At 36.3% G+C, this 16,802-nt stretch overlaps 1 protein-coding gene across 2 annotated transcripts; it reads left to right on the plus strand.

Annotated features, from left to right (window-relative positions):
* The first annotated feature begins 6,054 nt into the window (after positions 1-6,054).
* Positions 6,055-13,667, plus strand: LOC110804809 (uncharacterized protein At3g52155, chloroplastic). 2 transcript variants are annotated; one of them, XM_022010419.2, is made up of 6 exons: positions 6,055-6,217; positions 7,576-7,896; positions 8,714-8,813; positions 8,921-9,100; positions 11,495-11,612; positions 12,531-12,815. In XM_022010419.2, the coding sequence occupies exons 2-6, from the start codon at positions 7,662-7,664 to the stop codon at positions 12,561-12,563; spliced, it is 666 nt and encodes a 221-aa protein (XP_021866111.1). In that variant the 5' UTR covers positions 6,055-6,217; positions 7,576-7,661; the 3' UTR covers positions 12,564-12,815. The 2 variants fall into 2 exon arrangements, with proteins under 2 accessions (XP_021866111.1, XP_021866110.1); XM_022010418.2 differs by lacking the exon at positions 12,531-12,815 and adding an exon at positions 13,203-13,667 and having other exon boundaries at positions 6,060-6,217.
* The last annotated feature ends 3,135 nt before the right edge of the window (positions 13,668-16,802 follow it).

The following is a 16,802-nucleotide window of genomic DNA, read 5'->3' on the forward strand; positions in this document are numbered from 1 at the left end:
TAGAAACATCTGGCTGACTCAGAAATGCTTCGGTCTTATAGGAATAATAGATACAAGCTTCCCAATTGATCAATGGGGGATAGAAATATAATTGATAGACAAAAATTATTGATTGTTAGGAGGTTATATGAAAACTACTGACTGTTAAAACCAGTTAGCAACTTAGCACCGCCTTACCAGTTAGACACATCTTGTATTATGCTCTACAATCATAATGCATATAGGTAGCATGTATCAATAATTGTGACCTCATATAAGGTCAAGGTTTTGAAGAAAATGAGATAGACAAATATGGTTCAAACAATCTTGTCAAAATTGAGACAACATTATTTGAGGATCCAATTGTGTAATGAGCACTGGTCTGAGTTCCCTCAACATCACAGGAGAAGTAGTTATCTTTCTCAAGGTCCATCACGTTCCAGGAGGTCTTCTCCGATGGTTGTTTCCGTGAGAGCCCGTCGTTTTTTCGATTTGTCAATTTCTATGAGTTTGAGGTTGAACGTTGGGTCTTTCCATGCGACGCTTTTAATCCACTTCTACTGGCTGGCGGATTAATTTGGTGGAGGTCTTTCAGGGGACCTTGAAGAACCAAATGCTTCATTTCATAAGTGGCTTGCATTGCTAGAAGGAAGTTCTGGCTCAAAATTGAGTATACATCTTCTTCCCGACACACAATTGAAAAACACCTCAAATCAAATTACAGTAGTGATGTGATAATTTTAAGGTTGCAGAGGCCTCAAGCATTTCATTAACTAAACATACTTTCCATAATTTTCTAGAAACTTTTGAAGCTAAATGTCATATGATATTCAATGAAGATTCGACAATTAATAGGAAAATGCAGGGTTCTTTCGAATGAAATGCAAGTGAAGCCCTGGAAATGTAAATATATACGTACCAAGTGCAACTTACTGATCCGCCAATATTTCATGGTAGTATTAGTTCTTTCATTGTATGGATCACCACCTATCCAAAACTGAACTATTAGTCTTTAGCTTGTAAATATAAAAGGAAGATGACAAAATATAAATCATAGCATGGTTGAAAGAGTGTAATTGACAAAATTGTACTCCATATTACATAGTATTGATTCAATGGGTAAAAAAGAAATTTAAACAGTATTTCCATAAGATTTGCAGAATTAAGAAACAGGCCTAAAATAGATGAGAAGTATCCAAATAGGTAAGGCTTTATACTACAACGCATTGGTGTATGATTTTAATAGAATTATCATAATTATCACTAAGATTTAAATTTACTTTTTGGCTGTACTAAGTAAGCATAACATGACCTAGATCTGGTGTCCAATAACATGTAACACATGTCATAAATGGCATTCACCGTTTATCCTCCGCCACAAACTCGACAAACACCAGGATGACAAGTAATCATAGCGATAATTGTTGCAAATATAGTCCATCTAGATTTGATCTAGGGATGTAGTAGTGTTTCTTAAAAAGAATCCAAAGAGAAAGAAAAACAAGAAATGACTCTAAAACATAATAGGTGTCATAAAGGAACAAAGAAGGAGTTAGGGAGGTTTTGGAGGAAAAAGGAAATCCAATCGAGAACTATTCTAACATAACCCAAATACCTTATTGCAGACACCTAATTCGTGTCTTCCCTAATGGGATGATGACGATACTATTATCCTTGCTAGGTGGTTGGTGCAACTCCGTGCAGAAGTCCCAATTGCTAAAGTATGTTCCAAAATCCAATTCCCGAGCCCGTTCCCATTACGAAACTGGTACAAAATTCAAATTCCAAAAATCAATTTCGAAATCCAACACAATCTCACCCAATGGACCTCTCTATTGGTTTTACAAGGCCTTTTCCAGTCAAAATGACATTAAGGAATCCAAATTCGGACGCCGACCTACAAAACCGAGCATGTCGCGCCCCGTCCCGTAAAACCGAGTACAAACACGAAATCCGAAATTCAAAAATGGCTTGTTTTTAGACGCAAACCAAGCCTTAATCCCCAAGAAAACACTAGGTGCCAAATTCGTAAGAATAGTACGAAGGTACAACAATACAAAACAAACCAAGGACGGCGTCATAATCCTTGTTTTGGCGGAATCTGGGCCACGTCACTTGCGCTAGGTGCACGAGGATTTTGGACTTTAGCCGCTTAATCTCCTGTAAAAACCCTCATTTCCTAAGCATTGGAGGCAGATTTCTAAGACAACGTCATAATCCAAAATTCTGCTCTCAAAATCAAATACAAAATTCAAGTTCTAATCTACAATTTCCATTTCAAATTCCAAATACTTAAGCAATTGGGAGCACTAATCAGAAAACCAACCTAACCCTAACTAGGTAATTCCGAATCCCTAATACAAATTACCATGATTTAATTAAAGTTTCCATCTTTATTATTTCAAGTTTTCCTATGATGTTCTTATGATGTTCATACACATTTTTGAACTAGGAAATGTCAAAATATGAGTAATATTTGAGGGGATTTCATACTTGAAATTCCCCCACAAATGATCATCCAAACTCCTTCTACAAATTTCAAGTTTCAATCTTTATGCTTTGATTTCAAAAAACATGATTAGTAAGTTGAAGCTTTCACTCTTGAAAGTATTCCTTACAACAATCATCTTCAAATCTTCAAAAACCCCAACTTTATACAAGTTCAATGATGTTTGGAAAAGTGCAAACCCTTTTCCAAACTAGGAACCTTCATTTTTTTGGGTTCAAATGCAAGTCCCACTTTCAAGATTCAATGAGTTTTAAGTTTGTTTATAATCACTTCCTTAAACTAGAATCAATTTCAAGTTATGGAGCACATTAAATGTGAGGCCTTTTTAACATTAAAAGGTCTAATCTTTGAGATTCAAGACTCCTAATTTGGATATTCAAGTTCTATATTCAAGTTCAATATTCAAGTTCTATTTCGATAACCAAAATCAAAGATACTTTATGATAAGCAACTCATCTAAAGTTGAGATTTTCAGAATTGAATCCGTGTCGGGCACACTTATTATTAAGTAGTTGTTTGGCGTTCGGATCTCAAGTACAATAATACAATTTCAATATCGCATTTCAATATTGCATTTCATTATCGCACATTTCAATATCGCACTTTCAATACCGCAATTTCAATATTGCATTTCAATAACGCACTTTCAATATCGTACCTTTACTTTTGCAATTTCAATTCCGCACTCTTCACTCACCTTTTTCAAGGTGATGTGGTTTTGTACGCATTTCAATAATTCCTACTATCTTGTGATGATTCTTTACATGTTTATTGCTTTCATCACCTCACATGCTAAATTCAATAACATACAAAATGTTACATCACGCTTAACAAAGATAATTCTTGGACAAACCGGCCTTAGGTTCCTTTAATTAACTTTAAAGCAAAGTGACCACATACAAGTAGCATTTTCTATGTTCTAAAATGCATGCTCAAACCAACTTAGTGTTATGATTAGGATTATTCGAAAACGATCCTTGTCATGTACTCGAATATATTTTCAAAAGCTCGCAAAATAAGAATTTCGTTCCCTTGCCCGGATCTCACCCATCCGTTTCTAAGATTCAATGCCTTATCCACAAGAGTCAACTTTGGTCTTTCCAAACCGGACCCTTAAATATTGTTTGGTGGCGACTCCTTCGAAATTCAAAAATCTACAAAACCCGCAGGGGAAAGAAAATCCAACAAGTGCGGGAAAAAACCCCCTACATTTATTCCATGACAGAAATGCTCAGCTACATATAAGTGGGAGAGAGAAGGGAGGGAGAAGGAAACAACGTGCATGACCATTCCCAAAGAATATCCTTTGTGTTCTAGTTCCCTTTTGGAAACAGAGAGGTGGAAAAGTGAGGAATAAGTCGAAATGACGTTATATGTACTCATAAAGGATGAATTCGTATAACACATCCTTAAATAAGGTAATAGGTCATGGATAAATTAATCCTTGAGCCACAACTGATAGATCTTGGCAAAGAAAACAAAGTGTATGTTTTATGTTGATATTTATACAAAAGTCATAGTAGTGTGAAAGGAGATAAGAATTATTTTAGTTTTTCTTTTTCTTCCCTGGTTTGAAAAGTTCAAGACACCTTTCTCTACCTTCATACTTTACAGACACAATGAACATTTTTTACAGACGGGAAGTTGTCACTGTGTACTGACACTTTCAAAGGCACGTCATATTTCAGGGTTAGCTGGAAAACCGCTATTAGCCATCAGCCTTCACTCTATTCCTAGACAAGGGTTTAAAGCTTTGGGTTGCAAATAGACTTATGTATCAAAGGAGCACATTTTACCTCACCAGACAAGCTTTAAAAGGGAATACATGTCAATACAAGTATGGTACTCATCTGCACATGCAATATTAAACTAAGAATAAATCATGCTTTACTAAAATGATAAGAAAGAACGGCCATAATGGAGTTTGTATGGTTCTACTAAATGACCAAGGTGAGAAACATGAAATAGACACGAAACCGTTTACCATTTCTCACGAAGAAGCATCATAGGTCACCATCAGCATCCCATCTTTAGCAAGATTCTAGGACAAAAAACCCAATCATTGCCCATATCCCTGAACAATAATTAACAGAATGAGATTTGATGGTGCGTCAAATAACTATTATAATGCATAAAACTAACACACCTATCAACATCCAATATTCCTAAATACTCGCTTAGACTTCCTTCTACACCAAATACGTAATATGCACATAATCACATGCTGACTTTCACTTACAAAAGGCCATATAAGAGAATGCAATCATCTAGAGTAAGTGTAGAACTCATAGGGAATTGTACACATTTCGTAAAATACAACAGATATACTAAATAGTTTCAACTAATTATATTATGTGGCAGGTCCGAGATTCTAATTAGCTTTGATTATAGTTTTAACTCATTATATTATATGTAGTTTTCCCACATTCAGTAGTTAACTTCTGGAGCTCATTGTTGTTACTAAAAAATATCCAGTAAATAGTTGTTAGTTTCTCACCTTTTCATTTTACTTTGAACTCAATTTAACTCATTAAATTAAATACAATCAACATTCACAACCGCAGACATTGATTCATGAACCTACAACATTATTTAAAAAAAATTAGAATCAATTCAAGAATTACTTAGAATTATAATAAGAAAATTAACCTAATTTTCTTAGAAATGAGCCTTTTTTCATTGGTCTTGCTTGCGCCAACTTTCCACTTTGCTGGAGCTATCACCTTCGCTAATTCTTCTCTCATGACAATTCAAAAAGCCACCAAATTATCTCAACTTTAGTTCTCAATTAAGCAGAAAATGTGATTTAAATGAGGATAGCCTAAATTCACGTCAATCAAAGAAGTACAAATTAAAAATCACCCTAAACAATAACTTTCCCACCAATCCAAAAAAATGATGAAATTCATAAATAAAACGATAAAAGTGTGGTAAAACTATAATACGGAGTAATAATTAGAAAAACACACATCCTTTTGTTGCGGGTGGCAAATAAGAAACCCTAAAACCCTAGAAATAAATGGATCGGCTCACCTTCAACAACAATTAAGATGAGTACTTCGTTGTCTCATCGTTGCTTGGTTTTTGTCACCATTGTGTTGCTGGTCAAGGTATGCCCCTGCTGCAGTGAATTCAAAGTTTCTCAGGAAGATAAGAGAGAAAGAGAGTGTGTGAGGAAAAGGGAAAAGCGCAGAAGCCACGGAGGAAGAGGAAATCATGACATACGGTGAAAGCAGAGCTGCATGAAGGAGAAAGTAGCGAGTAGGAGGAGAGGGGAAGGAAGGAAGTCATGAGAAACATAAGTGAGGAGAGAGAAAGAAGCGAGTTGGGGGAGACTGAAGAATACGAAGTACTCAACATTAGTCAGACATGAAATGGTTTGGCCGTAATTTCACTATTCTTAAGAGAAAATGAAAATTTTTCAATGAAGGATTTAGGGGCAAGGCAGTAATTTAACAATTTTTAAGGAAAATTGAGGACTTCTTTTGCTTTTTAAAGGGTTAAGAACTTAAGATTTTACTATTTTTAAGAAAATGAATTTTTTTCAATGAAAAATTTAGGAACAAAGGCAGTAGTTTAACTATTCTTTAGGAAAATTGAGGACTTCTCTTGCTTTTTTAAGGGTTAAGATTCAAAACACCTGGATATTACTGAGTAGTATTTCATCACTTTTGGAATTTCCAAATTCCAGTATCCAGTTCCAAGCGCATAGCTCACATTGTCAATCAGGTTCCTTCCTTTCCCTAATTTTTCCGCCGTTTCTGTCTTTTTGTCTGTTCAATCGCTAGCTTTAACATTAATTCTATACAAATTTAATCGTTAACTTAACTCTACGTTCCCCACTGTACTGTACTCTGCAAATCTTTTCATGGGATTGTTTTCATGTTTTTCTGTTCAATTCAATCACGAATTCTGGGCATGTTAGTTGGGTTGTTGTTATCAAATTTAACATTTTCTGGGTCTTTGAGTGGTAAACAATTTTCTGTGTTAATCTTAGCAATGGATTAATTAAAGTTATGAATGTGGGAATTTATTTTTCGGACACATGATACGTGAGTGCGCCATAGGGATTCATTCGTCAAGCATAATTCTTATCTGCTTTGTGCTAATGTACTTGGAAACTGTTGCAAAATATTAGGAGATTTTGAGTCCGCATAGAGCTAGGTGTACCCAACGCCAGTATATTTACTCATTTGCGGAAAAAGTAGCAAACCCAATTAAGCAACAGTAATCACTAGCTCCGTTTGGTTTGGCCTAAAACAGTTTTAGTGAAAAATGAATTTCCAAGGAAAAACACAATTCAAAACTAGTTTTCCTTTTGTTTGGCTCCTTGCAAAAAATTTAGTAGAAAAATGAAAATGAGAGAAGATTGATGTGAAGAAGAAAGAGGGAGGTAGGGAAGAAAAGTATAAAGTGGTTTCCGTTACTTTCAAATGAAAAAGGTTTTCCACCTCAGACGGAGTTATGGGAAATTGATTTTTATCCCTTGCCAAACTAAAGAACGTAAAATGATTGAAAAGGGGAAAATCGTTTCCATAAAAATGTTTTATACCAAACCTAACGAAGCCTAGGTGTGCTCGAATCACTTAAGCACTTAAAGACATTAAACAATCCCTTGTGTATAGGGGCGCAATAATTATTATTGTGCAACCAGGCACCAGTGTACGCAAAACCAGTTGAACTCTATATATGACTAACTAAGTACAATGGTGATAGTTTGGGGTGCTAGACTGTTAGAAAGGTAATGAATCTGAAACTTATATTAGTACTTCTAAGTAATTGAATATTATTACAGATTATCATCAGGCATCCCGTTTTCATGGGGTTGGGGGACTGGGAGGCAGGAATTAGGAATAAGGGACATAGATTCTTTTGATGTGTATGTTTAGCTGTTTTTAACAAAGATACATCATACTGCATGGCGATGTTGCTTTTTGCCTTCCTTATTAGCAATCTTGATGAACTTCACCATCTGATGAATAAATGCCAATCGAAGTCTGGATGCCTCTGATTGAGATAGTGTCTGTATTCTTAATATACATATCAGTGTATTTTTTCTAATAAACTTCTTGCCTGTTTGCGAACAGTTTGAGTGGCTGCCTTAGCACAACTTATACTGCTGTCAGGTGATAAGGAGGATTATGTGTGCATAAGCCATAATTTGCAAGTCACTATGGATGCTGCACTCAACTTCATGCCGTTAAGTTCATTAGTACTCCCTACTTCATCAACTTCACTCTTTCCTCGTCCTCTTATTCGGAAGAAAGCAAAACACATGCCTTGTGTGTCTCAAATTCTTGACAATGCTGACAGCTCTGCCTTTGTGAACACCTCCTCGAAATCTGTTACCCGTCGTCTTATTCTACTGCGTCATGCGGACAGCTCTTGGAATAACCCTTCTTTACGGGGTAATCATATAGGCGACATAGCTTGTTGCTCCTTTTCTTCCACCTTCCTAAAGTAATCTTCTTTTCTAAAATAGATCCTCTTTTAGGTGTATATTATTTGTACTTGGCTAAAATTTTGAGCTAATTTACCCTGGAAGGCCTAAAGGTATTGCTCCATTCATATCTACTTCTGCTTGACAGTGGATATGCAAAGTATTTGGAACACTGATTGCACAAACCACACCAAAACTGTTGCATCTAATAATTGTGGTTAAAAGGAGACAAATAATCAGGTGCTGAATTAAGTTGTGCTTTCTCTTTTTGCTTTCCTTTCTCTAAGGCACAAAACACAATGCTTTGCAATGTTTAATTGCTTACTAAATCACCTTAAACTTCTGTTCATCAAGGCTTGAACCACGGCTTAGTTCCCTCCATTTTTTTGTTGTTGTAATCTTCTCCTTCCTCCATTTTTCATAAGTTTCTTCTTTACTCATTTTCATCAGTACTTCGGAGTCTTTTGGCAATGGCTTTTAGCCAACTTTTTAGTTGCCTTTTGGCTTTTATCTTGTTAATATGTTTTAGAAAATAGTTTCCCATTGGTTGAGCTAGGAATGAAAAGGCTGATTAGAGTAGCTTGTTCTTTTTTGGTTATTGGCTTTTCATTATTTTGTTATTTTGTATACTTCTCTGTAACAACTAACAGCTGATCAAATACCAATTGCTGATATTAGCAAAAAAAAAACTATTTAAAAGCTAATGCTGTCATTTAATTAAAACAATTAATACGAACAACTAATGTTCATAACTTATACTATATTTTCTGTCCGGATTTTGGTAGATCATGATCGTCCTTTAAGTAAAACTGGTCGTACCGATGCCGCTGACGTCTCATACAAGCTTCAACTCTTAGGTTGGGTTCCTGAGTTGATCCTATGCAGGTTTGTTTTCTTGGACGTGAGAATTATATTTGCATGATTTCAGTATCATATCTACTCGAAAGGTGCTTAAACATTTTTCTAATAGCACTTTTCTTTCATTCTGACAGTGATGCCATGAGGACAAGGGAGACACTCTCGGTAATGCAAGAGCAAGTCAAGGGCTTCTTACACGCTGCAGTACATTTCATTCCTAGTTTTTACTCGGTTGCTGCTATGGATGGCCAGACTGCTGCACACATCCAGCAAATGATTTGCAAATTCTCCTCCGATGACATTCTTACAGTTATGTGAGTTCATTCCCTGAATATGTTTCTCATGACCTTTGAGTGACTGGAATATATAATTCCGACCAGCATATAAAGCATTTATTGACAAGCATTTCCCTGCTCTTTTGTTGCCTTATATTGCTGAAGATTAAAATTTGAATGGTGCGGTCCTGTAGAATTCGGGAAAAGAAATCTTGTGCACAATTCCGTAGAATCTTAACTGATTTTCCACTTCTTGTTAGCATTTTGGTAACTTTTCTGTTTCCATATGCTGTTGTTGCAATTCTTGCAAATGTGATTTTGAATCATAGTGGAAAATATATTTATCCACTCCATGTTTGGGTATCAAATGATCAAATACAGAATAGAAAGATGCTCGATTCATTTGGGGAAGCACGAGTTAAAAAATACAATCCAAAAGGTAATGGATCTGTGTCAAGCCCTGCCAGAATGGAGTATGTATCCTGTGTTAGTCGTGCTTGGGCAATTATTATTTCCTACACTCGGGAGCACAATTAGCATCATGGTCCCGAATTATCAAACAATTCCAAATTAATTAACGTACAGTTCAACGATTATGAACTTTTCTATGTTCATAATTTTTAAACTAGAAGTTCATTTTCGTTGTTGAAGGTAACAAAAGAAATATAGGTTCGTAATCTCTGAACATGTCTATTCAATGAACTTAATGTTCATAATATTTGAACTATATCTATAAACTAAATGTTCATAAGTTTTAATAATTTGCTCATTCGGGACCACGGTTCGGGTGTTGAGATGTAATTTTTAGTGTTTGGGTACTTGTGTGAACTGTGAAGCACAGGCGAGCGTCAAGGGTTATGTTTTTGGTCTAAAACGAAGTGTGAGGTGTCTATTTCTATGTTGGAGTGAGCCACGGTTCTAGTGTATGTGCTACAGATAAGTGAATGTCTGAGTAACATCATTATTCGTTTTCAGCCTATGATTAGGAGCACTGTTACCTGATTCGCTAGTATGAGACTGGGTACGGGAATTCGCTACTTAATTTGCTAAATTAGACCAAAATTGGACCATTTTCATGTTATAATTCGCTTTTTCGGTACGCAGTTCGTGGGGTGATTAGAGAATTAGGTAACACTGATTAGGAGCCCTGAACTGATATAGGATTTTTTATTACAAGTAAATAAGGATTTATTTCCAGAAGAAAAGAGATCAGTACAAGTACGTCAAACCCCCAACTTCACAGTTCACAGGGAACAAAACATACAAAAGGTGCACCAACACTGCGTTAAGCCTCAAAACACCAATGGAAACAAACAGTTCCCGATCACACAAACAGAAAATCATTAATCAATTAGATACTTCAGTATCTGATCAGAGCATCTTATAGCAGACAATTTCCTCAAGGAGATGGTGAACTGGTCCACTGTTAAACACTTACAATTGAAGACTTTTTTTTGCATTCCTCTGAATCCATACATAACACTTTCAAAAATGAAAATGCCAGAACTCTTCAAAGCTTTCCCTCTACAAGCCTTAGCAAGAAGCTTCTGCTCTTTGTCAAAAGTAAACACTTGCCTTTTGCTTGACGATTTAACCCCAGGCCGTTTGCTTGATGATTTGTGCAATCCCTTTGTAAACTAATGTTTAATTTAGGAAATACCTCTTTTGTCTTAATGTACTCTACACCCTTGATTTTGTCTTTTATGTTTTTGTTTCTTGGAGAAACCATATGCAGGTTTTTTAGCTAGGTCCATTACTGAAATTTTCTTATCAGATCCTAGGCCCATTACTGAAATCATCACAACAATATATCTGGTAAGATATCCATGTTCAATATTCAACACAAAAGTATTTGAACATTGAGTCATAAACTCATAAAACCATATCGCTTCTGTTCATCTTTAAAAAATAAAAATAAAAAATTGCAACAGATAACCAAAGGATGCTGATATACAGAGTATATTAGAACTGAATAGCTCAAACCTGGGATAGTGGGATTAGTGTCTAACTTAGTTCTGGAAAGTTTGCAAAGTGCAATAAGGGTGTGCTTACAAGTTACAATGCATAGTGAAGTGCTAATCTCCAGTAGCTCGTTAGGTTTCATAGATGAGATGCATGCTTTGATGCTGTTGCAAGTAATTCTGTCTTTCTATGTCTTTCTCATAATTAGTTTACGAACTATGATTGCTATAGGTGTCAAGGCTGGTAATAATGCGATTTTGGGGTGTGCCTCCCCCAGGATTAGCTCTAACATACTGCTGTTCGGGCATCCTTGTTCTTTTAATTTTATTTAACGAATGCCCTCTATGAGATGATACGTTAGAAAATGAAGTGTGTGTATTGACCAGATTAAATAGTGGGTAGTTGGGTACTGTGCTATATAAGGTAGCTCCTTAATATCATCATCTTCATTCTAACCACAAATTGTTTCAGGTGTATGGGACATAATAAAGGCTGGGAGGAAGCGGCCTCCATGTTTACTGGTTCAGTAATAGAATTGAAGACGTGCAATGCTGCTTTGCTTGAAGCCACTGGAAAATCCTGGGAAGAGGTAGGGTCACAACTATTTACTCTGTTTCTCGATTTTTTGTAATTATCTTTTCAAAATGGATAAATCAGATGATAAGAGTGCTTTTAGCAACCAGAACAGAGGTACATTAGGTGTCTCGGCTGGTCTGCTGTCACATCAATGATTAAGACCCAAATAGTTTTTGAAGTTTAACTGACTTGATTTGTAGCTGTACATGTTACTTGTTAGTACTCTTTTTTAAAGTTGGATTTCAAGAATAATAAAAACTTGTTAACAATAAGTAGATTTGTGTTAACAATAAGTAGATTTGCAACTGCATACTAGAATTTAGGAAGTGAAGATCATCGTCTTACAATTCAGTAGCAGCATAACACCTTCATCAAAGCTAATTGCCCAACTTCATTCTTAAGAACAGAGAAAACATAGAGTTTTACAGAGGAAGTAATTATTGTATTATTGCTAAAAAAAAGTGTTCATTTTTATTGTAATGAACGAGAATACAAGATGAGGATGTAAAACTATATACTAAGTTCACAAATATTACAAGAATCATTAGCTGTATGAAAAAGAAGTTGGAAGCTTCTTACATCAGGAAATTCAGGAACTAAGTTTTACTGTTTGTTGATGTTATTGCTGAGCTGTAGTAAGCACTGCCACAGTGCCACATAGGCACGTAGGTTAACTGCATGATCGTCATCCTGATCAATTTCTTGTTGCTGCATGCTGATGATCATCTGTTGGATCATTTTCATTTTGTCAGCGTGTTTATCAACACTGGATTATGAAAAGGTTTCTTCAAGAAGTCCTGCTTTTATACTGGATGGTGTTTTTTTTTAACTTATGATTTTTTGTTTGCCAAGGATGGTTTTGCTGATGGATAAAATATCAAGTAGAGCAAGATTGCTTAGTTTTTTAGTTCATTTGTTAACTCCTTTTCAGGGGATTTCGTGGCTCACATTCCTGGCTAACTGAAGTGTAAAAGATGATGGAAGAGGATTGGGCATTATTTGAGTGTATAAGATGGACAGGAAAATAAGTTTGTCCCATGTTTGTTTGTTTGAACCTTAACTGTTTAAAAGAAATTACGAGTTTAATGGGGAAGGATTCTGTATGACCTGGTGGAATATGAGATATGATCTACCTTTAGGGTTTTGCTTCTATGTCAGCCTTTACTAATGCTGTAAATGCTTATTTGATTGGAAATTGCTCTGATTTTGTCGGTTATACTGTTGTTTCGTAAACATTGGACAAGAACACTACAGTTTTCCCCCCCTTTATAATCCTGCTAATGAACGTCTACATTAATGAGGTTGCTATCTGTAGAGTTAAACTGTTGAATATGTTGTTTTGACTCTCGAAGTCTAGAGCTAGTGTAAAGAAACTTTGCATTGAGCCTAGAAGCTACTGGTCAGTCACTCAGTTGCATATAAAAGTAATGAAACCTGGTTCATTACAAAATACATGTGCTTGGAACTGAGAAGTGAATTTGTGAACTTCAAAAAGTAGCCCTAGTGATAGAACAAACAAACTAAAAGGTTAATTTTTTGTTTAACTTCTCTTTGTTGATTGTTGTGGTCTTGAGGATTTCTTGTTGTACAATTGTTGTTGCAGGCTTTTGAGTCGGCGGGACTTGGGGGGTGGCAGCTTCAAGCCATTGTTAAGCCGGATAGCAACCTTGAGAATTATGTTCCTACTTGAATCCGGCCTTCTCAAACTAAAAAGGAGATCAATAGATACCAATACGCAACACTTGTTGCCTAGTGTAAGTCTGTGTCTTAGTCTCATCGCCCTACAAGGATATGGCGGCCATATTTGCCACAAACAATATCAAGCTTGAAGCAGAGCGTGTACCTATTTGTTGATGCTTTGCATACTTTTAGGGGGAAAAAAGTGTATAGCGCTACTCAAAGTCATAGAAAGGTTTAAGGAAGCCGATAGCCATTTACTTTTGAAATTTTATATAGCCTAAGGGATTGTATCTTGCAAAACTTTTGAAAGATGACATCATCACAAAAAGTTTACCATTATGTAAAAGTTCGATTATGTGATGTTCGGTTACCCAGTTTTACACTTAAAGATTGAATATTGCAGATCAATTTTCATAGTTTCTAGAGAGAAGATTATGCTTTCTGTCGCCTCTCTAGAAACCATGGCCCCTTTTAGCAAAGCCTTGGGAAAATTCAACACTATAAGTTGTCAATTCTTCTGAAAACGACAATAAGCTCAAACATTTTCTTCTTATTAGGTCAAATTTTAAGCACTTATCCTCTTGTTGCAGTTAAGAACTAACTAACTCGAGTGTCGGAAAACTCTATCAATGGTAGAAATCAGAAATAGTAACTGAACAGAGAGAATATGAGATGGGAAAGAATAAGGTGTTTATTATTTCATTTGATAATCTATTACAAAGCATGGAGTATGCTATTTATACAATGAAATGGTTGTCATCTAAGCTAAGTGACCGCTGAACTAACTAACTAACTGTAACAGAAAGTATATTCTGTTTTGAGAGTTAGTTAAACAATATTTCCCTCCAAAACTGATTACTTATTAAAAGTCAATAGGTCAACACGATTGATGCTAATTGAACCCTAACATACCATTCCCCTTCAAAAACACTTGTCCCAAGTCTACTGTAGCAGTAATCAAGGAATAGGGAAATCAAGAAATCTTTTCTCAAAGTCTTCAGCTCCTTCCCAGCCAGCCTCATGCCCTCATGATTAGGGTAGTTCTCCCATAGTACCAAATATTTTACTTGTGCTCTATTTTGAAACTTGACAGTGCGTTTATTCAAGATAGCTTTAGGTTGGATCACTAAGTCTGCTTCATGTCCTTCTAACCATTCAGGAACTTGAGTTGCACAAGGTAAAGTACCATGGAATATCTTAAGCTGAGATACATGGAATACATTATGAATTAAACTGCTAGATGGCAGTTTGATCTTGTAGGCAACCTTCACAATAGTAGCTACTACCTGGAAAGGTCCATAGTACTTGGGAGCCAGATTCTGATTTCTTCTAAGTCGAACAGTAGATTTCCTGTAAGGTTGAAGTTTCATTAACACCCAATCACCAACAACAAAGGTTCTGTCAGTTCTGCGTTTATCAGTTTGAGTCTTCATTCTGTCCTGAGCTCTATTTAAATGGAACTTAATGAGAGTGAGCATATTTTCCCTTTTTTCCATGCTCCTATCTACAGCTTCATTTGAAGATTCATCAGGTAAGTAATGGAGATGTAAAGGAGGTGGTTGATTGTAAACTACTTCATAGGGAGTAAGTTGAATGTCATAATGAAAGTGTGTATTGTACCACCATTCTGCCAAAGGAAGCCACATGCTCCATTCTTTAGGTTTCTCCCTACACATACACCTCAAGTATGTCTCCATGCATCTGTTTACTACCTCTATATGCCCATCAGTCTCAGGGTGGTAAGCAGATGATAACATGAATTATGCTCCATGAAGTGAAAATAATCCTTCCCACAATTGGCTCAAGAATATGGTATCCCTATCACTGACTATACTCTTTGGCCACCCATGTAGCTTGAATACATTGTCTAGGTAGGCTTGAGAAACTTGTATAGCTGAGTAAGGATGTGATAAAGGCATAAAGTGTGCATATTTACTAGGTATGTCCACAACCACTAGAATAACCTCTTTCCCATTTAACTTAGGCAGTCCTTCAATAAAGTCCATGGAAATATCCATCCATACCTCTTCAGGAATAGGTAGTGGCTGTAAAAGTCCAGGATTTGTTGTGGTATCATACTTAGAAGCTTGGCAAATGATACATTTCCTCACAAATTGTCTGACATCCTTTGTCATGCCTGTTGCGATTATACCAAAATTAGAACAAACTTATATGATTTGATGAACTGAATAAAGAACAATTGTTGCGTCGTGGACACCCACTGTCCTAAAAGACAATTCCGCGCTACCTCCCGGTGCAGTAGAATAGAATGCGGTCGCCCTCCAGGATTAACCGGATGGAGTCAGAACATATGCCCAAAACCGTGAGAGAGAGAAGATTGTGTTTTGTATTTTCTGGAAAATGTGTTTGAATGTTTCTGTGTTTTGAATGGAACCAAAAATTTGATTAAGTAATCAGAATTGAGGAAAGTTAACAATCATAAATTGTTGGAACAATAGAGATTGTAACGGAAAAAATACGGACATAAATAATTAAGGTTAATTAATCCAACGGTTACGTAATCAATGCAGATTCCCGTAACAAGGACTTAACCAAACAGTCCGATACCAAAAAGAGTAGGTAAGGCCCTCAAAACCCACCCCACGCTCGTGAACCGTATTCCCAAGTACCAAGTACCAAGTACCAAGGCCCAAGGCACACGGCCTGAGGCCCGATCCCGATCCCGGCCCGGTGCGCGCGCGTGTGTGTTATGTGTCCACCAATACCACTCTCACACTTTCTTAAACAGAGTTACATTCATTCCCCAATTAATAAACAAGGAGAATATATATGAAGAGTTTTCCAATGTGGGGCTCTCTTATTTTACACGCATTTCTTTGTGTTTCCCAATAAGAACTTCCAACAATCCCCCACAGGTTCGAAGATGTGGAAAAGAAAGAAAGAAGAGAAGGATATTTGTTTTGGGCAAAACAAAACAATTGAATAGGTGTCAATGTCTTTCGACATGAATTAACACTTAGTGATATTTAAAATATGATCTCTTTCCTACCAAGGGACTTTCGTATTGAACTTGATAGGGAGTTAGAAACCCGTCACTTAAATCACGCAACTGAATATGTATGATATTCTGACTCCGCGAATAAAGTGACGCCTTATATTGGCCATACGTCCGGCCTAGATATGCTCATATGTGCTCTAGAGAATAGCCCATATAGCAATTCTCATAGGAAGCGGCCACACTTCAACACCTACGTAGGTGAATCCCATCAAGTGTGAGCTACCTTCACACCACCAAAAATATGGTATGGGTTCATTAAGAGCTGCATGCTCAACCTCTTTCCGTTTGTAGCAAGCACATAATAACATGTAGGGGATGAACAAAAAATAAAATTTTGTGCTTCCGAAATATAATATAATATAATATCGTTCTCTGAACTATGAGAGTATGAGTTCATCATTTTACAATTCATCCAATGGGCCTCAATCCCATCCCTTCCAATGTTTCGAAAACTAGTTTTCTACACATGCCTTTCGTTAACGGATCCGCAGTGTTCATTTCAGA

Source organism: Spinacia oleracea, chromosome 4 (assembly GCF_020520425.1).
Source record: "Spinacia oleracea cultivar Varoflay chromosome 4, BTI_SOV_V1, whole genome shotgun sequence".
Classification (NCBI taxonomy): Eukaryota; Viridiplantae; Streptophyta; class Magnoliopsida; order Caryophyllales; family Amaranthaceae; genus Spinacia; species Spinacia oleracea.

Excerpts from the sequence above, each read along its gene's own strand:
- LOC110804809 (XM_022010418.2), top strand. The coding sequence starts at position 7,662 with ATGGATGCTGCACTCAACTTCATGCCGTTAAGTTCATTAGTACTCCCT. Across the intron at positions 9,101-11,494 it reads GATGACATTCTTACAGTTAT|GTGTATGGGACATAATAAAG; the intron begins GTGAGTTCATTC and ends AAATTGTTTCAG. Across the intron at positions 11,613-13,202 it reads CTGGAAAATCCTGGGAAGAG|GCTTTTGAGTCGGCGGGACT; the intron begins GTAGGGTCACAA and ends TTGTTGTTGCAG.